Source organism: Vulpes vulpes, chromosome 16 (assembly GCF_048418805.1).
Source record: "Vulpes vulpes isolate BD-2025 chromosome 16, VulVul3, whole genome shotgun sequence".
NCBI classification, from domain to species: domain Eukaryota; kingdom Metazoa; phylum Chordata; class Mammalia; order Carnivora; family Canidae; genus Vulpes; species Vulpes vulpes.
Window position 1 is genome coordinate 66,099,548 of NC_132795.1, and position 26,740 is coordinate 66,126,287.

The following is a 26,740-nucleotide window of genomic DNA, read 5'->3' on the forward strand; positions in this document are numbered from 1 at the left end:
GTTCCGCCAACCTAAATACTCCGTGTACATTGCTACTTACAGACATTCTCCTCCACAACCGCGATACAGCCATCAAATCAGGAAGTTAACATCAGTACGTTATTACTGCCTGATTCTCTGAGCCCGTTTAAGTTTTGCTGGTAAGTTTTTCATCTCTAAATTCAAGGACTTGGTACCAGTAAAATCTCCTCTAACATTCTGACTGCCTGTCTCTGTTAACAGAATTCTATCAAATGCCTACCCACTAAACCAGGATATTGGACTTGGTATAGAAAAAACAAAACCCCAAGTTTGTGTTGAAGTCCCATTTCCGTCACACACCAGGACCAGTTTCCTGTGGAAGTCACTTAGCCACTGAAGTCAATCCCAGTGACTCTGCCTCTGAGCCTTGGGAATTTCACCCATGGGAACCACCTCCTCCCCAGCTGGAAGCATTAGCTCAAAAGGGCACAGGGGCTATTTTACAGATCGTTAGCATCAGGGAGTCTCCCTCTGCTCCCAGGTCTGGCTTGGAATCAGAGGTGGGAGTCCTGGTGCTAATCCCTGGCAGGCTGCTAACTGGCCTCAGGTGTGGTCACAGTGAGAAAAATGCTAAAGAAACAATGGTGGGTAGCTTCTGGCTCCAGACACCCAGGAAGGTGGTCAGCAAAGGACCGTGTGCCTTGGAAAAAAACTCTCTCGAGGAGCTTATGAATAGCTTGTAAGTGGAGCTACGTCGTTTTCCGTAATCCGAGTCAGCACGTGGACTCAAGTGAGCTACTGAGAAGGGAGCTAACCTTGGGGGGCTTTGTGGGTCCCCAGGGCTGTCACGAAGTTGTAACAAAAACTGCTCTTCAGTATTCTGAAGGAAAATCTTTGAAAAATACCTCCCTGGAAGCAGCTTCCCTCATCTTAAAAGATGTGACTTAATAAGTCAGGCTGCAATGTCAAGGCCAGACTGTAGACCAGGAATGCTCTTCACCGCTGAGCCAAGAGCTGCGCGGTTTGAGCCCTTCAAAATATCAACTGGGCTCTGCCAGCAGAAAGAGTTCTTAACAATTGCCCCTTGTTATCTGCGGGAAAGTTCTCTTTGACTATTCATGATCATAAGTTGAATATGAGAGGAGATCCAGTATATAAATGTTTTGCTCATGTGCAAATAAGAGCCCATATTGTTTTATTCGATTATAAATTATTAGAGAAAAAGAAAGAACGTTAATCCTTTCCTAACAGAGATCTTTTTGTCAAAGGTACTGCTTTCTAGAAGTTACTGTAACAAAGTATTGCATGTGACTAAACTGAATTTTCCACTGACCTCAACAGAGCAACTGAGTATAAGAAAGCAGGAGGGAGCCCCACAGAGTTGCAATTCTCTGCTTTGGAGACCGAAACACATTCATAACACTGTGACTTTGCTGGGGAGTCCAGTGCTATTTTACTCCAAGCCAGGCATCTGCCAGGGAAATCCTACTCTGGATTTAGGAATCAGGTGGATTTCCATAGCGTAAAAATCACAAATGTGCGGGACACCATGAGTAGCTACTGGAAGGTCGACACATTGCCCTGTAGGTTTCAACATAATTTCCACTCCTAATACGCAGCAGAGAGCATTCCTGCCAGCTGCATAACCAACTAAAGTGACACTGTAATCGTGACAGCATGCTGGGGACAATCAGTTAAGCAGGGAGCCACAAACACTTGGCTCCAATCTTTGTAGCCACAAGGACGGTGGGAGGCAGGCTGGGCTGCACAAAGTTTTCTCACCTTCCTTGATGACAATGATGCCATGTCAGGCCCAGCTGTGGGGGACTAAGAAGTCACGCCACTGAGGTGATTTCTCGTCAGGGGTGCCTGCCTTCAAGAGGGCAATGGAAAGCTCACGCTGGAATACCAAGGTCTCCCTTTTTGCAAGAAAAGCAAGCTCTAGGTCAGCGTGGTGAGCACAAAATAAAAAGATACACAAAAACATGGGGGAGGCACTGCCCCACAGATACGGATGGTGAAAAAACTGCATTCGAGCTTTTAGCCGCTGGAAAGGTCAGCACAACGCTTCCACCTGAACTGTGCGTGCGGCCTGGCGGCGGGCGCACACTTGGAGGCTGCCAGGAGGGGGCCCGGGTGCTCAGCAGCTCTCAGGGCGCGACAAGGGCCAGAGGGAGAACGTTAAAGAAAAGCAAACTTTGATTCTATTTAAGGAAGAGCTTTCGAGCAATCTGTGTTCTCTGAAAATGGAACTGGCTGACTGTTGAGGCAGAAGTGTTCTGGCGGAGCTGGTGGCCATCTGGGAGGGGGGCCAGAGAGCCCAGGGCCCCGCAGCACCCAGCACCCGGAGGGCTCCCCTGGGCTGAGGGCCCACAGTACCCCCGGGACCCGAGGGCTCCCCTGGGCTGAGCGCCCACAGTACATCCGGCACCCGGGGAGGCTCCCCTGGGCTGAGGGCCCACAGTACCCCCAGCACCTGGCACCCGGAGGGCTCCCCTGGGCTGAGGGCCTATAGTACGCCCAGCACCCAGAACCCAGAGAGGCCCCCCTAAGCCTAGAGCCCACAGTATCCCCGGCACCCAGCATCTAGCACCCGGAGAGGCTCCCCTAGGCTGAGAGCCCACAGTACCCCTGGCACCCAGCACCTGGCACCCAGCACCCAGAGAGGGTTCCCTAAGTCTAGAGCCCACAGTATCCCTGGTACCCAGCACCCGGAGAGGCTCCCCTAAGGCTGAGAGCCCACAGTACCCCCGGCACCCAGCACCCAGAGAGGCTCCCCTAATGCTGAGAGCCCACAGTACCCCCAGCACACTGGGCAGATTACAGCTCAGGAAAAAGTAAACACCGAGTGAGACACCTGGTTAATAGTTTCAATTTGAGGCTTTGTCTTTTCTCTTTCTACCAAGTTAAGGAGGGAAAAAAACACAAGGTATTCAAGAGAATTTCTAGATGGTTCAGAGCAGAGTGCTTGCTTTGTCTCATTTCCCTTCTGATCAACTCATTCAATTTCTCAGTATTTCATTCTTTGCTATGGTATCAAGAATACATTTAAAATGGACAAGAAATAAAATAAAACTAGTCAAGAATCTGTAGTCTCTCCCAAAAAAAGGCACTTTGGTGGGCAAGAGGCTGATACTGGAAGAAAATAAATAAAAGTAAGCTCAGGTATTTTATCTGTTCACATACCTGTATTTCTACAACAGTCAATTAAGAGTTATAGGTAAAGGACAATAATGTTTCTTTCAAGTGACTTGCTTGGAGGAAAAATAAAATGACAGGGGTCTCAGGTTAGTGGAAAAAGAATCAGACTGCTCATGCAAAATGAAATTTCTACATCAGCCTCAGAATCTGCGAAGGCTGGTGTGATTCATACTCAGGCCTGTGTCTCATTTCTCTTTCCCCATCGCCCTGACATCAAAACACTACCCAATAAATGAAGTCTTTAAATGGGTCTGAAGAGAGACGTAATAGACTTTTCAAGATTGCATGAAATGTAAGACAAATATTTGGCAACACCCACTTCATTCGGTGTATCATTTTCTTTCCAGTTTTCCCACCTGCTTCCCTCCCACCCGACGTGGAACAAATTCTCCTGTTAAAAATAAAATGGAAAAAGTCAAGTAAATGTAACACAGGTGATAATATTGACTTATTTCATAGCAAACTCTTAAGTGATAATCAGCATCTCAGGTACAGCCCACACGATACTCATAGAAGGAGGCAACATTCACGTTTATAAACGGCAGCATGGCTCATCCTGCAACAGCAAGGCCCTCACAGTTACTCCCCCGCATAATCTGAAGCAGTGATTACTATAAGTAGGTCGGATATGCAAGAGGGGACACCATTAACTTTAGATGATCCAAGGTGGCCTGTCTCACATTGGGATACTGGGTGTGCGGGAAGAAAACCGGGTGACGAACCCACTGCACTGAACTCCCAACAGTCCCCACCTGTGTGACCGCCAACAGCCCCTGATGTCATACTGGTGCACGCCCGTGGCCACTTGAGCAAACACTGGCCAGGACCATGGGATGGACGTCATCAATTGAGGAGAGGGAAAAAAATCCACCTGGCTTAAAGTGCTTGTCACTCCTTCCCACTCTATGCATGAAGGCCAGGTGGACAGGGTTGTGGAAGACACAGAAGGCCTGGGCAGGGAGGAGGGTGATGCAGGCCATGCGGCAGACACTTTTGGAGGTGGTGACTCCACTTTGGGAACAGACTACTGATGCCAGGAGACAGAAAACATGGGCAGGGATCCCTAACATGCAGAAGTATCAACTTACATAAGACTCCAGACTCTTAAGATCTCTAGGAAATGACAAGCATGGTATTTCTCCATCTTGGTCTCTTCATTTCCAGAGATCAAAAATAAAAAGACAACTAGAAAGATGGCAACTTAGAACAGACCTTAAAAAAAAAAAAAAAAAAAAAAAAGACACACACACACTCACACACAAACTAAAAAGATGAACACTCGGCCCTCCAAAAACACGAGGCTTCCTCGCCTTCGTAACAGGAAGTGGTTCAGCTCTAACCTGGGTCCGAGGGCAGGGGCACACTCACCTAGTGTGTCCTTCAGATTCTTCACGAGGGAGCCTTTCTTCAGGCTGTTCTTCCTCTCCACATAGTTGGACGGCACGTAGCCCGTCCTGTTGGCCGCGTTCCTCACCCGCCACCACGTCTTGGAGTCATCCAGTAGCCATAGGCGCTCGTTTTTCTTGATGTCCAGCTCCTGGTCCTGTTGGGCAGTGTAGTCCCACTTTGCTATCACAATAACTTCCTCTGTCATCTTTCATGGAGTCCTTCTGCCAGCAAAACATTTGGAGATGCTCATTAGAGAACCAACCAAACACTTCATCCTGTGCATCAACTTGAAAAATTATGCATTGACAGCTTTTATTACAACTTGGCAACCGGTTTTCCTCCTGGGTCTTGAAATAACCTCAAAATGACCTTCTTTCAACAAGCTTTAGCATTTTGTTTAGAAACAGCAACCTAGTAAAACAGATCCTCATTTTGTACACTGGGAAATCTGCATGCTGTGCCAAAACCAGAAACAAACTTTCAAAAAAATTCTAAGTAACAATGTCATAATTAAATGTGTTCACTTGATTAAGTAACAGCAGCTCCTTGTAGCTGCTATGTTTGTATCCACCGTCTCAAGATATGCTGAGTTTTATGAACGCATTTAACGAACACACACACCCTAACTGTTCTTACAAATTAAAACGAAAATAAATCTAGTATCCCGGATCAGCTCCTGAAACAGAAAAAGGATATTAGTGGAAGGAATGGTGAAATCTGAATAATGTCTAGTTAACAGTAACATATACCAAGGTTCAACTCTTAGTTTTGCCAACAGTACCATGGCCGTGTGACACAGGTTAAACTGAGTAAAGGAGGTATGGGAATGCTCTGTACTATCTTTGCAACTTTTCTGTACATATAAAATTACTCTTGAGGGGCGCCTGGATGGTTCAGTCTTGGTTAAGCATCTGCCTTCAGCTCAGGTCATGATCTCAGGGTCCTGGGATCCAGCCCCACATTGGGCTCCCTGCTCAGTGGGGAGTTTGCTTCTCCCTCTCCCTCTGCCCCTTTCCCTGCTCCTTCTCTCTCTCCCCCAAATAAATAAAATCTTTTAAAAAAATAAAATAAAATTACTCTTGAACCCTGCACAGCGTTTAAAACAGCTTCATTCACACTTGGAACAATTTGGAAGTGATCAAGATGTTCTTCAGGAGGTGAATGGATAAACTGTGGTACATCCAGGTACTGGAGTATTACACAGTGATAAAAAGGAAATGAGCTATCAAGCCAGAAAAAGGGATGGAGAAACCTTACTTAAATCCTCTTCCCAGACTAGGCCTCAACACCTGTAGTTCCACATTTGTCTCTGCGTGTCCCAATTTTAGCAGGAACCCTGCTGGGCTGGTTTAGCCAGAACCCTCGCTCTTGCCCAGGCCATGTGCCCAGTCGCCTGGCCTGCCTTCCGGGAGAATCCCGTCAGGTCAGTTTAGTCAGAGTCCCTCCTTTACCGGATGTTTGCTCTCAGTGACTGCATTCATCTGTGGCCTACCTTACTCCTTGGCTATAAACTCCCATTTTTCCTTCTTCTATTTAGAACTGAGCCCAAATGCAACCCCACCGTAGTAACGCCTCTCAGTTAAGTCTGCTTTACCCTTCTTTAAACAATGTCATGAATAATTTTTTTCTTTAACAATGCCAACTATATGACATTCTGGAAAAAAGCAAAACTATGGAGACAGTAAAAAGATCAGTGGTTGCCAGGGGCAGGGGAGGAGGGTGGGATGAACAGGTGGAGCATAAGATTTTTAAAGTAGTGAAACTGCTCTGGATGATACTTTAATAGTGGATACACGTCATTACACATTTGTTGAGACCCATAAAATATCAAGAGTGAACCATATATAAAATCATCCCAAAATATCAAGTTTATTAAAACAACAAGAAATAAATATAGTATATTATACATCTAGTTAAGTCAGTTTTTGAAGCAATATATAGCAAAGGCGTATGTGAATGACTAAACTGAATACAGTTATCAACAATGTCAGCAGCTCCATACTTTTTAGGTACAAGATGGCTCAGTATTTTTTCCAGCAGAAAAATTCGATATCCAGTCCTTCAACTGAGTCGGTTTCCTTAAAACTTGAAAGGAAGGGATAGTGGAAAGACTCTTGACTAACACCCTCTTTCTTCCCCCTCGGACAGAGACAATTTCTCACTACTTTCTAGGGATGACTTCAGGATTATAGAGGGAACCAATGCACGCTGATGCCATGGAAGCATGAATACCATTTTTAAATAACATGACACTTTCTACTAGATGCTAAAGAGACTTATAAATAATACATGTTCTCCTGTTTCTTGAATTAACTTCCAACTGTAGAGATAACAAACCTTTTGGGAAGGAGGAAATATTTAATAAACCTCATGCATAATGTATGCAACATCTAAGAGGACAGAGTTTATACAATGCTCATTTCCAAACTGTAGACCATTTTGTTACATACTATTGGAGATCTCCAGTCCATACTATGTATCTCTCTCTCTCCAGACTTTTCTGTTAGGGTTAAACTTTTCAAAGTCATAAAGGCCATTTTTCTTTGCTTTTTTAAATAATAATGAGAGCAGTAATAGGACTGGGGCTCAGAGAATATTCCATTTGAATACCAGGTTTATTTCTTAATTACAGAGTTTTCAAGACTTTTTAACAAGACCAGCCCATCGCGTAAGACCAATCGGAGCAATTTATTACTTTCCTGTGTAACTTAACTGTACGAACAGTTGTTAGGTAAGAAGTTAGCTGGGCAGGGTGTGCTTCAGAGTACGTCATGTGGGAACATCATGTGGGAGCTTAAATAAATATGGTGCCTAGGCTCTACCACAGACCAAATATATCACAATCTTAAGGAGTGAGGTCTGAGCAGCAGGTGTTTACAGTTCATCTTTCTGACAGGCCTTAGGAGGGAAAAACCAAGTAAGGGGGATCTGAGTCACAGAATGCCACCTCAGGATGCTTTCCTTGGGTCCTTAGACCTTGGATTACAATGAAAATTTTGAGTGTGTCTTGGGTACCTGACACATGTCAACCTGTTTAATCTCCAGAACATTCACCTTTCAGGGAGGTGTTATCTTTTAGGAAACTGAGGATCACAGAGATTAAGCGACGAGCTGAATGACAGAATCAGGATTTGGGCCCAGATCTGTTGACTCCCAAATCTATGCTTATGTGCCCACTTCTGTGGGTGCCTAGGTGAGGGTCTACTGTGTGATCTATATTTTGATGGGCTTATTCCAACCTAAGAAATTTAGGATTCTAGGCCAGGTTTAAATAAAAAGTTCCCTTGCACCTAGGAAATGACAGCTATGGGTTTCAAACCTATTCTAACTGATTTGTGACAGCTTTTCATCAATATAAAAACTTCACAAGGCCAGCCAGTCAATACCTCCCTCATTCCAGTGAAGTAGGCCAATCAACAGGTGCTTCGCCTCAGTGCCTCAGAGGGCTAGACAATCAACAACTGCCTCACCCCAATAGAGTCCACCAATCAACAACTGCTTCACTCCAGTGCTTCTGAATGCCAGCCAATGAATGGCAGCCCCACTGGAAAGAAGCTGAGAAGGGAGTAAAAGTAAGGGGATGGAAGGAGGTGATGCTGAACTGGGTCTAGGGTAGTGAGCGTAGAGAAAGGTAAGGAAAGCAGGATGGGGGGAAAGGGAAAAGAGATTGATTTTCAACTTAGAAAATGGGTGGGACTCGGGGGGAGTGGGACAGTGGAGTCAGAGGTGAGCTCGCCAGGCCTGAAAGGTGTTAAGAACCAGAGGACAGGAACACATCACTAAGGAAAAGAATTAATAATAAATGACTCCAGTAAGTCATTTAAAGTAAAAAGTAAATAGAATATATATCTCTGATATCTTTAAGTCTTTTTTATTACAGTTAGTTTAACATACAGTGTAATAGTAGTTTCAGATGTATGATACAGTGATTCAATACGTCCATACAAAACACTATGCTCACAAAAAGTGCCCTCCTTGATCCCCATCCCCTATTTCACCCATCCCCCCATCCACCTCCCCTCTGGTGACCATCTGTTTGTTCTCTACAGTTAAGAGTCTGTTTCTTGCTTTATCTCTTTTGTCTCCTTGTTCATTTTGTGAAATCATTTGGTATTTGTCTTTCTCTTTCACTTAGCATTATACTCTTTTGATCCAGCCATGTCATCGCAAATGGCAAAATTTCACTCTTTTTTTGTGGCTGAATAATGTTCCATGGTGTATATATACACCACATCTTCCTTATCCATTCACCAGTTGATGGACTCTTGGGCTGCTCCTGTAAGTTGGCTACTGTAAATAATGCTGCTATAAACCTAGGGGTGCATGTATCCCTCTGAATTAATGTTTCTGTACTCTTTGGGTAAATACCCAGTAGTGTGATTGCTAGATCCCAGAATAGTTCTATTTTTAAGTTTTTGAGGACCCTCCATACTCTTTTCCACAGTGGCTACACCAGTTTGCGTTCCTACTAACAGTGCACGAGTGTTCCTCAGGATATCCTCTGGTTTTGCTTTGTTTTGTTTTAAGCCATTTCAATGTGAAATTGAGTACCCTTCCCCCACCCAACACATCACCCTAGATCTTCCTTCTCTTTGCCAACACAGGTTGGAAAAGTCACCTGGAGGCCCATCTGGAGGGAATGGCAAGAGTTCGGAGGGGCCCAACGGGAGGACACATTAGTTTCAGTGAAGGGCCAGGTACTACAGCATGTGGGGATACATTGGAATAGAAAGAGATGCAGCTGAATCAAGATTACTCCATAATAAAATTAGATTTAATTTGCTAATAGCAAAAAGCCTTAACAGAAGAAAGTATGAAAAAGTACACTCTAACTGCTGAATGTTAAGTGAGAGACAGTGTTCTTATTTAATCTAAGAATCACAGAGGTCAGATCCCAAGAATAATGCACGTTTATCACTCCAGCCTAGGTGGTTCAAGAAAATCTCATCTTTGCCTTTGTTAACTACAGCTAATTATGTTATCATGTAGGTCTAACCCAGAGAAAAAAGAGCCACATACTTAATATTATACAGCCAGATCCTATCTTAAATGTCACGTGGCCATTCTAGAATGAAGCTTAGCAAGAACCTCATGTTATACTGTATAAGAGAAACCCTCAAAGAACCTAGCAAATGAAGATACTTTTTCAAGATTTAGGTGGGAGAAGATTAAAAAAAAAAAAAAAGTCTAAAATAGCTAAAAAAGTTTCTTGGCATAAAAGTTTTCACTAATTCCTAAAATAAATTGATCCTATTCTAGGACCCTATTTTCTTTCTAAAAACGATCCTGTTAACTGCATCCTCCTGGGTTATGGCGGAGTTACACACTATTCATAATAGCCCAGGTTCCTCCAACACTCAAAAATGATAATAGATGTTTCCGAAGAGGTCTCCAGGACCATGGTGAGTCATGATAACAAAGACATGAGTCAAGGGACTGTGATGCTAAGCTTAGCCGAACCATGTGTAGGTCCACCTCAGACTTTAGCTTATTCTGTAAAATGGGAATAACAGCACTTCCTATGCCTCATTAGATACTCTTGATGCTCAGGAGAAACACAATAACGTAGTGTTTGAGAGGGTGAGGTTTGGCGTCAGACAGACATGGGCTGGGGTCCCACTATGCCACATTACCCCAGCTGCTTCATGTGCAACATGGAATAATAACAGCACCTCACTTGGGAGCTTGCGAAGAAAGCTGTAAACACACTGCCCAGCAGAGAAAAGACTCAAGGATAGGAGCCACAGGATACAGAAGATGTATTTATCTACCATAGGATATTTCTCAGCCATAGAAAAGAATGAGATCTTGCCATCTGCGACAACAGGATGGGCCCAGGGGGTATTAAGCTAAGTAAAATAAGTCAGGGAAAGACAAAAACCATATGATTTTGTGAAATCTATAAAACAAAACAAAAAAATCCAGACTCTTGAATACAGAGATCAAACTGGTGGTTGCCAGCGGGGACATCAGTGGGGGAAATGAACAAAATAGATCAAGGGGATTAAGTGGTACAAACTTTCAGTTATAAAATAAACAAGTCACGTTTAAGTACAGCATGGGAATACAGTCGATAATACTCTAATACTGTTTTATGGTGACAGATGGTGACTACTTCTCATGGTGAGCACTGAGTAATGTACAGAACCATCAAATCACAATGTTGTACCCCAGAAATGAACAGAACATTGTAGGTTAATTATACTTCAAAAAAAAATGAGAATTACAGTCATGATTAAAATCTTCTGTACACTGCAGCATACTTTACAAAGGTAAGGTGGGGCTGTGTTCTAATGACTCCTTCCTTCAGTCAAGATTCACTACACACTTCCAACACAGTAGACGTTCTTCCAAGGCATCAGGGCTCCTTGCTGAGTAAGACAAATCTAGGTGTCTACTCTCTTGTGATTTCAGCTCTGATTCAAGGAGCACCTCCACAGAGACACATCCCCTGGCCTCCCCATCTAAGGCAGGATCACTGTTGGGGCATCTCCTCTCCAGGAGTCAGTTAGTGGACAATTTACTGCTTTACTTCCTCAAGAGCACCACCTGAGATTGCCTGTTTGCCCATTTCCTGTCTGGGAGGTCCCACTGTATGACAGGAGCTTAAATTTAGGCTTCAGCCACCTGGTTTGATGGGGAGCTCAAAGATAAGGCAGGCTGATGATTCCAGGTTAAAATACATCTGCCTCATGGGGCGTTTGGGTGGCACAGTAGGCTGGTTGAGCATCCAACTCTTGGCTTTGGCTCGGGTCATGATCTTGGGTTGTGAGATGGAGCCCTGAGTCAGGCTTCACCCTCAGGGCAGAGACTACTTGGGATTCTCTCTCTCCTCCCTCTGCCCTTCCCCCCCATATTATCTTTCTCTCTATATAAAAGACAAATAAATCTTAAAAAAATTAAAAGAAATATATATATATATATACATCTCCCTCATTTACTCTTCTACCAACAAACCAATTTAGCCCACTGCAGAAAAGACCAGAGTCATAGAACTTTAAAAAAAACTGCCAATCCCACTTTGCAATATAAACCTTACACAGACAGAATAGGATTCCTTGAACTTAAGTCGAAAAACATAGACAGATAAGTAGACAGACCAGAAAGGTGTAACTTTTTACCTCTTGAATATTGGAATTTCAGAAAAATACATATGTGCAACACATGGATACAGACCTATCGAAATCCATGTGTCTACGGACAAAATAACTGGTCTAGAGAGTAATCATGTAGGAAAAGACACCAAGACTACATGAAAAAAATTATTGCCTCCCTACCTTGATGTTCAACATATAGTCTGACTCAAATAATATAACCAGCTTCACTACGGGTATAAAGTTTTTTTTTTTTTTAATATTTCATGCCTTCAACACAGTCAACCAATTATTATAGAAATTCACTCAACTATAGGCTTTTGGCAGATGGGGTAAGAGAACAGCAGCCGCCCAAAGGTATCCCGAAACTAACATCTACAAACCTGCAAATGTGCTAGATTATGTGGCAGAGGGTAACGGAGGGTGCTCATCGGCTCATTTTGAGAGAGGGAGATTATTCTGGATTATCTGGGTGGGCCCAATGCAATCACAAGGGTCCCTATCAGCAGGAGAGAGAGGTGGAACAGCCAGAAATGTGGAGATACTGCAGTGCTTCATTTGAAAACACAACTCTTCCCTATAAGCCGAAGGAAGAGGACCTCTCTAGAAGCTGGAGAAAGCAAGGAACAGATTCTCCCCTAGAGCCTCCAGAAGGAACATAGCCTTGCTGAAACCCAGATGTTAGCCCTGTGAGCTCAGGTATCAGATTTCTGACTTCCAGAAATGTTTAAGTGGCTAAACCTGGGCTGTGTTAAGCCACTGAGTTTGTGGCAGGTTGCTATAGCAGCCAATAGGACAGCCGTGCAACGAGTAGTTATGTGAAGGTTGGTCCAAAAAGGGAACACCGTCATATGTTCCAGAGCCTTCCTCCGTTGGTGTCTACCGGCAACTATTTAAAAATAGTACATTTGCATTAAGAAGATCTACTCAAAGAAACTGCCCCAGAAAGCAACCAAAATACCTTCTAACTTCCTTATTAAAGTTTCAAGTTGGGTTGTAGCTAAAAGACTTGCCGAATGCCAACTCATTTGACAGGAGTTGGCAGGAACCTGTGGTCTCCTGTGGAGGAAGAGAAAGGCCAGTTGGTGGCTTTTTCCAAGCAAGATCACTAATTACAGCTAATATGCTTCAACTTTAAGTAGGACAAAACATGGAATCTGGTGGCTGTTCCAACTCTTGGTAATTAAGCCACAATGAAAGTCAAGGTCTTACTACTTCCCCAAGGCACAAAAATGCATCACATGTAAAAGAGAAAATAAACAGGAGTGCTAGGCTCACTGCACCTTTTCGCCACAGAGGAGGAGAGATGCCAGTATAAGCTGCCAACTGAGTACTTGAGGGGTGCACGGCTGTACGTGAGCAACCACATTCACCTGGTCCCCCCATGACACCGTTTTGTCAGTACTAGCTTTGCCGGCATTTACAGTGACCATCTGAAATACAATTTCTCTACAGATAAAGCCAATGAATGATAATCCTGGGGTATAATTAAATAACTTGTCCAAATCCACAGAGCTGTAAAGGGCCCGGGCAGGAAGCTGAAGCCCCTGGAACAGTCTCACAACAAAGCCCAAGCTTTATATCCATTATGCCCTACAACCTGGGAGCGATTCCTGGTAGAATGTTGCAGCATGGCTGAAGAAGGAAATCCCGAAGGTCAATGCTGATAAAAGAGTCTTGAATTTTGAGTTCTTTTTGATGATGTGGTAAGTGAGAATCCTCAGGGAGAGAGAGACAGCAGGAGCTCCCAGTCTTCCAGGTGCAACCTGGGAAGGCCTTGTGGGCTCTTTAATATCCCAGTGGAGGAGGGGTAAAGGAAGACTGGACCAGCTGCAAGGGACGTTCCCCGATTCCAAAACACAAAGCTGAAGAGTTCTGTTCCCCTCCTGATGCAGGAGCAGGCCCATCGATCGGTACTGTCATTACCCTGAGCAGACTGCCACCACCTGCAGCTGCTCCTGCTAAGTGTGGCTGAACGGGACTGGGCATAGGCTTCTGAGGCACAAAGAGCCTGGTGGCCTTCCTCCATAGGTTATTTTGGAGAGGATTTTTTAATGATTTGTTTGCTCATTTTATTGGATGATAGTCAAAGCCTGTAACCTGTAAAGTCTCTTCATCTTTGAATTTGCAAAGGTTTCCTTTGTGATATTCCTCTCCGGCTAGAGAAGGCCAGGGTGTGAAATCCAGTCTTAGCATCAACCAGGCAGGTGATGTTGGGGAACGTTGCCTAACCTCTCTGACCTCCACCGCTGTGCTCGTTGGTGGGCTTGGGGCTTCTGTGAGGATGAGATGAAATAATCCACAGGAAGTAGCCCCTACCTGGTCCGTGCAGGGTAAATGTTAGACATTTTTGCTTCCCCAGTACCACGTGATGCCAAATCACAAGACTTGCTAGACTTCAATGTAGCTTTTACAGGGATTAAAAAATTTATTGCTCTGGATTATGAGAGTGTCATTTAAAAAGAATGAGAGAATTTAAAATAACAATAAGACCAATGCTCTAGGGTAGTGTCATAAAATTGAGATGCCACAGCACCATCGATCTTATTTTAGAAGTCTTACCAAGAGGTCCCAATGGGTCTTGGGTACACCCCAGTTCCCACTATGGCTAATAGGAATGATATCTGCCTGCGTTCAGCCTAGGGAGAATTTTCATGTGTCCACAGCACTTACTACAATACATTTTATAGACAAGTAGACATAGCCAAGATATTTCTAAAACATAAATTTAAAGTATTTGTTGATGTTTATTCCAGAGAGCCAAGGTGAAAAAATACCCAAGAGTGGGGGGGATTGTTGGATTTTCTTCTTCTTTGAGGCCTGCTCTTTCCTGGTGCTCCTGGCCCCTTTCCCACCCCTGGGGCTCTGCAATGGAGTTTGCTTCCCACTGCTGGCTCCAGGGTTCTTGTTCCCAGGCCTCTGTTCCTCGGGGTGCTGGCTCTGTTGCACATCGGCACTTAGCCCTGCTGATGGCACTTAACCTCATGAGCCAGAGAAGCATTTACCACTTTTTAAAAACTGATACAGTATTAGCAGAAGCTCAAGCACACAATATGCCACACAATTTCTTTTTTAAAATTGTGGTAAAATACACCTAACATTAAAGTTACCATTTTAACTAATTTTAAGGATATACTTTAGTAGCATTAAGTACGTTTACACATTTACACTGTTGTGCAACCTCCACCTCCAGAACTTTTTCATCTTCTAAATTGAAAACCAGGTATCCGTTACACACGAAGTTCCCATCCCTCCCTACCTCACCCCACCCGAAGCCAGGAACCACCATTCTTTCGGCTTCTATGAATGTGACTACTGTGTAAGTAGAATCATACAGTGTCCTTCTGTGCCCAGCTTACTTCACTCAGCATCAAATCCTCAAGGTTCATCTACATTGTAGCACATGTCAGAGTTTCCTTCCTTTTTAAGCCTGAAAAATATTCCATTCTGTATATAGACCACATTTTGTTTATCTATTCATCCATCAAATGGCCATAGTAGTTTACTTCCGTCTCTTAATTATTATGGATAACACAGCTGTGAATGTGGATGTGCAAATACTTCCCTAAGATTCTGTTTTCAATTCTTTAGGGTACATACCCCAAAGTGGATGGGATCATTCTATTTTAATTTTTTTGAGGAACCTCCATACCGTTTTCCATAATAGCTGGCACTATTTTACATTCCCACCAGCAGTTACATGAGGGTTCCAACTTCTCCACATCCTCAACAGCCATTTGTTATTTTCGTTTTTTTGATAGTAGCCATCCTACTGGGTGTGAGGTACACATAATTTCTTGAGGAAACCTTCTTTGTACTAGATCCTTTGAACAGGATTTGTTAGTGGATGGCAATTCTCAAAAAAGAGAAAGTTTTATACTTTATAATGCATCTCGGGTTTTCTGTTATATCCCCTCCCCATCTTTTTTTTTTCTTTTTAAGTGAATGTTATTAATTTATCTCTATGACAAAGATCAGACTCTTCCCCAAATTGAATCATATTAAGAAAAATACTTCAAAATGTGAATCTGCAGAAGTTCATCACCAAGCAGCTAACTTTACTATGTGAATTCCAAAGACTAGACTAGTAAGTCAATTGGACTCATTAGTGCCTAGGAAATTTTCCAGAGGAAATATAATACTGGGAGCTCTGTTGCTTCAGTAGAATCTGGGAAATGCTATTTTTAATGATATTTTTATCCATAATTTACCACTCAGGCCCCAAGAGTATCCATGTTGCTAACGTTTGCTAACCGTTCTCAGCTTATGAGTGTCCTAGACATTCGTAATGCTGAGAAGCAGGTTATGAATGTTAAGGCCTGAGTACATCATTTTGGAGACTCACTGTCAATGTAATAAGCCAATTTCATTATACAGTATTAATTGTAAAACACAGAATTCCAAACACCTGCACTTCACTTGGAACCAACAGACACTACGTTACACTGACCTAGAAGACATCACAGTAACAGGGTCATGAGACAAAGGAGAACAATGGAAAAATACTGCCCCCTCCCCACCAAAAGGGCAAACTCATAGCAGAGCAGGAAAGTGGTTGCCAGTCACTGGGAAGGCCTGAGAAATGGGGAGTGGTTAGGAGAAAGGATATAGGCTTTTAATTTTGAGATGAATATGCTCTGACATCTCCTCTAAAACACAGTGACTACAGTTGGTAACACTGTATTGGATAAGTGAAATTTGCTAAGAGAAAACTTATTTTTTTAAAGATTTTATTCATTCATGAGAGACACAGAGAGAGGCAGAGACACAGAGGGAGAAGCAGGCTCCTTGTAGGGAACCTGATGCAGGACTCAATCCCAGGACCTCAGGATCACATCCTGGGCTGAAGTCAGGCGCTCAACACTGAACCACCCAGGTGCCCCAGTAAGACAGAAACTAAATGTTCTAACCAAAACAATAAGTAAATTATGTGATGGATCACATCTAGGGGGGAAGAACCCTTCCACCATGCATACAGTAAGTCACCATGATGCATACTTTATATCTTACAATTTTATTTGACAATTACACCTCAATAAAGCTGAAATGAAAAAAAGAAAAAAGAGAAATACTCATCTATGAAAATGGACATTGATAGCTTTGGTGAAATGCGACCCTCCTTCACCATGCTGAGAGAGCGTGAAGTATTTTCAGACAACGCATACCCACTGCTCCCAAGTAGACACCTTGCCACCAGTCTCCTTTTTTAGGAGTTTATTAGGCATTGCTAATTTCCTCCCCGGAAAAGTGATTTTTAACTGTCATAATTTTAGTATCTATTTCATAAACCTATCAAAATGTAAATGTCATGAGCGTCCTTGGTTTACTAATGAATTCAGCTACACTAATCAATACTTGACCTTCTTCCTGACCACCTTATTCAAAATCCTCTGCCTAATTCTGAAACAAACACGAGTGAAACAAGAAGCAGAGTGATTTCGAAAACACTCCATATTATCAAGGTCTCATAATGTTCAAATATAATTAAGCTGCCACAGTTATTTTAGTTCTTCAGGTATACAAGGCTTATGCCCACATTCCTAAGTATTCTCTGCTTTCAATTTTCCTATTTAATGGGGAAAGAAAAATTATAGAAAGCCCCTCCATACCTGGTCACGGGATGGGGACCCTCACCCTTCATGCTGAGGACCAAGCCTGGCCCAGGACAGGGACCCAGTACACGAGAGGGGACCAGGCTACTCTGGGTTTACTCACTACACAGTTGTGCCTACAAATGGTTTCATAAAGATAAATACTGATGTTTATTCCAAATATGCAACTCTTTTAAGGATGTCTTTCCCATTAAGAAAACAGAAGGAGGAAATAAGATTTTCTAATGTCCATGCCTGATTTTTTGAAATAAATTTTATTTTTTAGAATAGCTTCAGCTTCCCCTAATATGAACATATTACATTAGGACGGTACATTTGGACAATTAATAAACCAATATTGGTACATTATTAACCAGAGTCCATATTTTATTTGGATGTCCTTGGCTTTTTATCTAGTTATCATTCTTCTTTAAAATCTGCAATCCTGCCCAGAAGACCACATTATTCAGTTCTCATGTCTCCCCAGGCTCCTCTTGGCAGTTGCAATTTCTTAGATGTGGCTCATCTTCATGACCTTTCCAGTTTTGAGGGATACTTGTCAGATCTTCTGTAGAATGTCCCTCAGCTGGGATGCACCTGGCGTGTTTCTCCTCATACGAGTGGTGTTAGGGGTTTGGGGAGGAACAGCACAGAGGCAGAGTGCCGTTTTCATCACGTGACATCAAGGACAGTTACTATGCACCTGACTCATCACTGGCGATGCTGACCTGGCTCAGGTGTGTGTGTCTGTCAGGTTTCCCCACTCCTGCGTCATTCTGTCCCTTCTCCATGCTGGGCTGTTTGGAAGGACACACGGGGGTGGGGCTTCCACTCTGTCTCCCTCAGAGAGGGGGGTCCACGAACATTATCTGGCACCCACACAGGAGATTTGTCTCTTCCCGTTTTATTTATTTTTCTTCCCGTTTTAAAATGTATTCACTTATGTATATCAATGTAGACTTATATTTATTTTATACTTTGGGCCACAATCCAGTATTATTTATTTTGTGGCTCAAACTGTTCTAACTTTGGCTGTTGGGAACTCTTACAGCTGGCTCCGAGTTCCTCTGACACTCCACCATCGTTGTGAGTGTGTGTGTGTGTGTGTGTGTGTGTGTGTGTGTGAGAGAGAGAGAGAGAGAGAGAGAGAGAGAGAGAGAGAGAGAGAGAACATGTGTACTGTGAGTACATCCTTATGTTCTGGCCTTACCAGATACTCTAGGTTGTCCCTGTACATCTCCTGCCTCAGCTCCAGAATCAAGATTTCTGACCTGAGAGTAACCAGCAGGACCTGCATCCCACTGCATGTGCATTTTGCACACGAGCGTTCTCCCGTGCTGCCTCTAGCCCAGCTCCTGGGTTACAGTATCGTCCAAGAAAGTAAAGCAGCCACTCTGTGGGACTCCTGTTCTCGGGCTCTGGGCCTTCCCGCCTGTGCAGCAGTGCTGTTAGGAATGCCTCTCCTGCTTCCCAACACGCCCTCACTGGGGCTGCAGCCAGTTACCACCTTCCCCAGACACCTCCCCCAGTAAGCAGGCCTCCCGGACCCCACCTGTAGGCCGCTGCACATACCTCACACTACCACAAGCACAATTATTTTCCTTCTTGGTTTAGGTGAACCAAAACTCGGTGATGTATGTCAGGAGCACCTTAGGAGATCTCAGCTGCTGTAAACCAGGGGTGTGACATGGCCACCCAAAGTCCCAAGGGGGCATTTAGAAAAGCCTGGTAGCACCCAGCCGCTGCTGCCCCAGGGCAGTGGAATGTGCTGCCGCCCAGTCCCACTGTATACTTCTGATCACCGGCCCAAGTGAGCCCTGGGTGCTGCCCAGCAGCTCGCTCCACGCCCCAGGTGAACTCCCCACCCCCGTAAGGGGTCTCACTCAGATCGTCCCTCTCCCTCCACTAACGTCCCCCACCCCTTCTGCAGTCTCAGGTGATGAATGACCTTGGCTCTTATTTCATGGAGAGAAACAGAAGCAGTCAGAAGGAGACGCCTACCTGTGCCTACGAACACACCACTGTCCCTCTGGTTCCCAAGGCAAGCACCTGGGCCTCCTCCTGAGGCTGGCCCTCCTCTGTGCCCTGGATGCCACCCCCCTGTGCCTCTAGTGAGCTACCACGATACTGTGTCATAAATACTCCTCTCCTTTCTGGATCATCTTACCTGCACGCTGACAGCTGACACTGTCCATCAGCCCTTTCTTGAACCCACCCCTCACTTGGCTTCCAGCCAATCACACAGCCTTGCTTTTCTTCCTCCCCACTGCCTCTTCTCAGTCTCCTGCTGCCCGCTCCTTTGTTTCTGACACAGGGATGCAGCAGTAGCCGGTGTCTGCGAGCCCCTACTCTGTCTGCTTGCTGCCTGGAGGCTTCCATCCATCCTCCTGGCTCTGAGCGCTATCTCCATGCATGTTGCTTCCAAAAGTTAAGTCTTCACTTGTGTTTGATTTTTTTATATAGATTTTTAAAATTTTATTTTATTTATTTTATTTATTTTATTTATTTTATTTATTTTATTTATTTTATTTTATTTATTTATTTATTTATTTATTTATTTATTTATTTATTTATTTATTTATTTATTTATGAGGGACACAGAGAGCAAGGCAGAGACACAGGCAAAGGCAGAAGCAGGCTCCCCACAAGGAGCCTGATGCGGGACTTGATCCCAGGACCCAGGATCACACCCGGGATCACACCCTGAGCCAAAGGCAGATGCTTAACCACTGAGCCACTCAGGCGCCCCTTCACTCCTGCTCTTAGCCCTAAATGCCAGAATGTTCCAGCCAAGTGCCTACTGAATGCGTCCACCTGAATGTCTAATGTGGTTCTCAAACTGCACAAGCCCAGGGACAACTCTTCATTCTCCCCAAGTCAACAACAACAAAACCCTCCTGTTTCCCAACATTTTCCCTTCTGAGTAAATGACAAAAGATATCCATTCATCCAGTCACTCGTCAAGTCAAAAATGTTGGAGCCATCCTACAGCCTCTTCTCCCATACCACCCACCCAACTCAGCAGACACCAAGGGCTCACTTTCAAAAAATGTCTCCAACCCACCCACTCCTCGTCCCCTCCACTGCCCTGCTCAAGCCAGCAGCCCCTCTGGCCTGGACTGTCTGACTTTCTCCTAAATGGTCTCTCTGGGTCCACCCCTCCCCCCAACCCCACTGGTTCCCTAAGTGGCCTTGCAAGGCCTGTACACAACACACGGTGATCTTTGTAACTCCTTTGTCCAAACCTCACTACAGCTTCTCATCACATTATAACAGAATCCGGAACCTTTACAAAGGCCTCAGATCCCTTGACCTTGGGCTCTTTTTCTTGGTGCTCATATCCTCCTGCTCCTCACACTTTGCTGTTTCTCAGAACAACCCACCAGGTGAGCTCGTGCCTTGGGGCCTCTGCAGGGTGCCCAATGCCTACAAGGCTGTCACCCTGCTATCTGCAGACTCTTTGTCCCCTCACTTTGCTCAAACCTCTATCCAAATGTCATCATCTCCCTCACTGTGCTATACAAGCCCTGCTTGCCCCACCTTATCTAAAATAGCTGCCGTGGGGGTGCCTGGGTGGCTCAGTGGTTGAGCATCTGCCTTCACCTCCTGTCGTGATCCTGGGGTCCTGAGATCGAGTCCCCCTCTATGTCTTTGCCTCTCTCTCTGTACCTCTCATCAATCAATAAATAAAATCTTAAAAAAGATTTTTTTGAAATAGCCACTGCATTCCCTCCATCCCCTCGGTCTGTTTTCTCGTTTCCAAGGCACTTGCCAGTAGTACTTCATGAATGTCTTTACTGATTGTTTTCTCCCATTGAATATAATTTGTTGAGGACAAGGACTTTGTGTCCTTGTAAACAGAGCACTTAGGAGGGCCTGAGCCTATGCGTGGAGCCAGCATGCATCTGAAGGAGTGAGTGGATGAATGGCCCATGGATGCTCTTTATCAGCAGCTGTCGACGGCCTCCACCAGAAGAATCCACTCGTGGGTATGAGGTACTGAAAGGCGGCTGTGTCCCATACCGAAGTCCTGGTTTGCAGTTGGATTCAAATTTAAGATGCCTCATCTAAAACAATCTTACTTTTTGAGACAGCCATTGTTATTCTACATAATACGGGCTCTTTACTCATGATGGAAGCCACAGAAGAATTCCAATTAAAATTTCAAATTTTAGACTATTCAGCTACTTTGAGGAAAAGGATAAAAGTACATGGAATAGACATAAATATTCATGAAATGCAGATCAATAATGAAGAGTGAATCTTCCAACTCTTTCTAGCAACTGATTAGAGCAGCAACAGATAATGAAAGATGCCAGTTGAGGCAAGCCCAGGAAACGTCTGAGAATGCACAGTCCAAGACCAGATTACACACTTGGCTAAGATAATGTGAGTACCGGTAATCAAATTCTAGACCGGAAAAACTTTGTATTTATCCTTTTCAACCCCCAATTTCAAAATAGACAGTTGGACACTGAAACAACACAAAATGTATGTGGCCCTTTCAGCGGAACTAGAAAAATATAAGGTTCCCTTTTACATGTAAGCATTAAAGTTTATAACTAGAGGTATCCATTGCTGGCACCAATAAAGACTCTATTCTAGTTTTAAAAATGTCTGGATTTTCAAGTAGGAATTCTTGATTTCCACATATTAAAATCTGATGAAATATACTTGTAAAGAAAGTGTTGTAAGTACCGCACATAATGACAAAGGACTGGCATTTAGAATACATAAAAACCCTTACAATTCCAGAAGGAAAAGACCAACAGCTCGATTGACAAGCAGGCAAAGGACACTGTCATTGCACAGAAGGGCGGCACAAATGGTGAATACATACACACAAAAAGCTCTGTTGCATTCATAATTTGAGATCATAGTTAGTAAGACGCTGTTTGAGTCCAGATGGATAAAAATGAAACAGGTTGATGATACAGGTGTTAGGAAGGCTGGAGAGACAAAAATGGAATGATCACTATGAAAGATGATTTGGACTTTCCCTTGAAGCTCAACTGGGCATACTGTACAAGGTGGCAATGCCACTCCAAGTCACAGGTGGTAGAGAAACTAGCATGTGTATGTCAACACTCACAGCAGCACTGCTACAACAGGTAGGGAAGAGAAATAAAGAGCCTGATCAAGGGGAAAAGGGAGAAGTGAGTGTGCAGTCACCAAACTCTGTATTACACAGCAGTGACACGGAAGCAAGCCTTCCCAAACCACGTAGATGACTCCCAATACCATGCCGAGTAGGGAAAACAGTCAAAGGACATCCTACACGGTACCATTTTTGGAAAGCCGTGACACCAGCAGACTAAACAGTGTTGTTTAGGCTTATGGTGTGTAGTGAAATGAGCTTTAAAAAGCAAGGGAATGGGGGACTCTGGTGGGTGCAATCAGCAGAACATGCAACTCTTGATTTCAGGATCAGGAGTTTGAGCCCCAAAGTCAGCGTAGAGATTACTTAAAAAAAAAAGAATTTAAAAAAAGAATAAAAAAGCAAGAGAACAAGAGAACAGGCAATGGAATAAATAAATGAGAGATGGGCAGCCCGGGTGGCTCAGCAGTTTAGCGCCAGCTTCAGCCCAGGTTGTAATCCTGGAGACCCGGGATCGAGTCCCACATCGGGCTCCCTGCATGGAGCCTGCTTCTCCCTCTGCCTGTGTCTCTGCCTCTCTCTCTCTCTCTCTCTCTCTCTCGCACTCTGTGTCTCTCATGAATGAATGAATGAATGAATGAATGAATGAATAAGCAAGTAAGCAAGCGAGAAAAGACAAATATCAGGCAGCCCCGGTGGCGCAGCGGTTTGGCGCCGCCTGCAGCCTGGGGTGTGATCCTGGAGACCCAGGATTGAGTCCCACATCGGGCTCCCTGCGTGGAGCCTGCTTCTCCCTCTGCCTGTGTCTCTGCCTCTCTCTGTGTCTATGAATAAATAAATAAAACCTTAAAAAAAAAAAAAAAAGACAAATATCCCTAGAAGATTTCCAAATAAATAATGTAGCTCCTCCCCCTCAAGGAGGGGGAGCTTAACTCCGCTCACTTAAGTGTGAGCTGTACTCAGACCTCCTTCCAAGGAGGACAGCGTGTGAAGGGCATGAGGAAGAACTCTGGAGCCAGCAGGTCAAGGCCTCCGTCATGCTGAGGAGAAGGATGGACAGTACTTACCCTGGATATTATGTGATGAAAAATGGCACTTTCCCCCTATGGTCTTCCTCCAAAAACCCATGACCCCAGTCTACCAATGAGGATAAATGTCAGCTAAATCCTAATGGAGGGATGCCTGACAAGTGCTCAGAACTGTCCAGATCACCAAGACTGGCAAGTCTGAGGAAACAGCATAGCCTTAGGACACATGGCAACTAAATGTAATGCGCTCTCCTGAATGGGACCCTCTGTGCCTGGGATTTTCCATAGTCTGAAGTGTACTTTGATATTAATACAGTCATTCCTTCTTTTCTTTTGATAATGATTAATGCTTGCATGGCATAGATTTTTCCATCCTTTTATTGTCAGCATATACACATACACATAAGAGGTCTCTAAAGTGTTCCAGGATATGACAGGAGAGACAGAAGCTCCGCAGAGGTTAGACACATACCTGGTTGGTTTGTGCTAAGAATGGGGGGGGGGGGGGGGGTACTGTAGGGATAAGTCAGGAATGGGCCAAACCCAGGGGTCCTAGGACCACACAAAAGAGGTCAGAACCCTATACTAGGTAATCCAGGTGGAATCTGGCTCTGTGGGAATAAGAAATTTCTGGTTTCTGTTTTCGCAGGGGAAAAACCCCAAGTAATCAGGTGTGCTCCCTCTCTTTGATTTTTCTGTTCCTGAGACAGTCAAAATGACAACCTTCCCCACAAGCATCCTCCATACTGCCAGCAAAACAGCCAGGGGGTCAGAATTGGGCCTCATGGGGTCAGCCTCCAAGGCACACAGAACATCTTCAAACTCAGCTCTAGAGTCACAAAGGACATAACTCAATCATTTGGTTTATCAGCCGATCTGTAGGGATCCTGCAGTACCAGGAGCTCCAATCCTGGTCACCAGGACACCGGGATGTACGGGACTTTGATCCTAAGGCTAGAGGGCGTTGGGTCGGGAGCCAAACATGTCGTGTGCCATCACTGACAGCAGAACCGACTTTGGGTATGCTGCCTCTTATAAAGCGGTAACTATTTCACTCGTCTCCCGGGTTCTGCAGGTAACCCAGATATTGGTTCCACTGAGCAAAAGGGCGGGCTCTGTTCAAAGCCCCTAGAAAAAAATAAACTATTTTCTTTCAAACTAAATAATATAGGCTCTGCTGTGTGATTTCTCCACTGAGCCTGAACCACATTTTGCAGGAACCCATCATCCCTCGGGCTGAAATCTCCAAAGTAGAGAACATAAGGCATGGAGAGCAAGTACTAACACTCCTATTTCTGGTATGTTCTAAAGAATCAAGGTGTCCCGTGCCTGCTCCCTGTATCTTTGTTATATTCTGCTAGATTTCTGCGCAGAAGACCAGTTTCCCTCGAGGGATAGCTCATCTACATTCAGAACGGCCAATAAACACTGTAATCAGTCATGGAATGGATTCTTTTTTTAAGGTTCACGAATTATCTACAGTGTGAATACATGAAAATTCTCAAATGGAGGACTTCAAAGTAGAAGGTCTCCTGTAGGAAGATGGATGCAAAAACATACAGACACGCACGCCCAGCTCATTCTGGGTTGGTCTAGTCAAGTCTGAGCATCCTAGTGGCTCTTCGAGGAAAATGCACATTTCAAAGTGGCCCAGAGCATACAGGGGGCGAGCCTAGCATGAATGCAAGTCCGGCTCATCTAGGAAACAGGAACACTGTACTGGGACACCCACCTTACCCCTCTTTTCTTGCTTTCACTATGCTCTCAATCCCAAATTTGCCCCTTAGCTCTCTATGGCTAAAATAAAATCCAGAGTCCACATTAGCAGTTTCCAAACTGGCTGTCGGAATGACTTGACAAGCTTTAAAATAAAGCAAAAAAAAAAAAAAAAAAAAAAAGTCCAGGCTTCCCTAAATCGAAGCCCCAGAGCCCAGAGCTGGGACCTGGGCCTGGGGTCTGTGTTCTTTAAAAGTGCCTCCATGAGGGGGAAGCAGGTTTGGGAAGAGTTCTGCTGAAAACATTTGCACCAGCGATTCTCTCTGTGTCAGCACATCTGAATCCCTGGAAAGCTTGCAGCATGAGATGCCCAGGCCGGTCTGGCCCTCCAGGTTGGTGGCTCCCTTATGCACCCAGCAGGCACTGACTCAGAGCTCCCTGAGGCCTGTGTGCTTGCTTCTGGAAAGAAAGTAGTGAGGCAGAGGCCGTGGTACACCTTCTCCTCCTATCCCCAAGCACCTTTCAGGTTACCAGCCCCCTCTATGCCTGGCCCACCGGCCAGCGAAAGTCAGCAGCATGGGCAGCCTGTACTCCTCGGGAATCCCTGGTCCCCTGTCCTGGAGGTGAAAGGCACATTCGAGATGATTAAGAAGCTTTTCCTGCCAGATGGGGCCAGAAGGGGGCCTATGGTGGCTCACACACCGTGAATATTTCTTCCCACAAAATTCTGTGGGGTACTGGCCAGGATTGTAGTACCAACTATCCACGTGGTACTGTCCCTGGACTCCAAAATCACAGCCCCGCACTCCTCTGGTCCCTCCATGTCACTGACCCAGAAACTAAGGCCTAGATGTGAACACATGGCTGTGAAAAGCACAACTGAAGAGATGTCAGTCCCTCTACCATACGCCCAAGCACACACCACTTTCTCCAGAGACCTCTGTCTGGAGCACAGGTCAAAGAGGCTTGGAATCTAACCACCAAGAGAATATGAACAACATTTAGCAAAACCGTGCTCAATATGGAATTTTGGAATTATACGATATAGTCATTTGAAGATGGCCAGCATGCAGCTCTTCCCACATAAGAGGTGGCCACTAGAGCCAGGCTGCTGACAGGAAAGACGTCTTACCTCAGGCTCCTGGGATCAACAGCTCTCCCCAGCCCAGCTGATCTTGCTGTGGAAAGGGTCTCATAGTCTTTGTAAGCACTACAAAACCTACACAAAACCTCCAGGTAAGATCATTGGCGGTAGGTCCCTAAACCTTTTAAATAAAAAAAAGTCTGAAGGGGGCGGTGTCTCAGATCAGATGCGCAGCCTTCTGCAGAAGCACCCCACCTGCACACTGAGCATTCTGCTTCCCCTCTGGGCTTCGGTCTGGCCGGGGTCCATGGTGGCCCTGGGATACACCTGACTAGGGCCTGCCCACATTGTGGCTGGCACGGCGTTCCACGCGGGAAGCTCGGAGAGCCCAGGGCTCTGGGTAAGGAACTGCCACAAGGAATTCGACAATTAGGATCTCCCTTACTTCTTCCAGAAAGCAGTCAAACTCAGATCTCACCAATTAACTTGTCAGTGTTTGGTCAAGTTCGACTCTCAGAGAGGCCAAGAAGACAAATATAATTTCACAGTGAGAGGCAGGGTGGGCGCCCAGGGCCATA

General features: G+C 44.7%; 1 protein-coding gene across 8 annotated transcripts in view; it reads right to left on the bottom strand.

Moving 5' to 3' along the window:
• Positions 1–26,740, bottom strand: part of NCK2 (NCK adaptor protein 2) — a 151,032-nt gene that overhangs the window by 34,403 nt on the left and 89,889 nt on the right. For 6 of the 8 annotated variants that reach the window (XM_072742604.1, XM_025992372.2, XM_072742602.1 and 3 more), the window contains one exon: positions 4,531–4,772. In XM_072742604.1, the coding sequence (XP_072598705.1) occupies positions 4,531–4,756 (226 nt within the window). In that variant the 5' untranslated portion in view covers positions 4,757–4,772. The remainder of the gene's footprint in view (positions 1–4,530; positions 4,773–26,740) is intronic. The other 2 variants (XM_072742606.1, XM_072742605.1) reach the window with 1 other exon arrangement.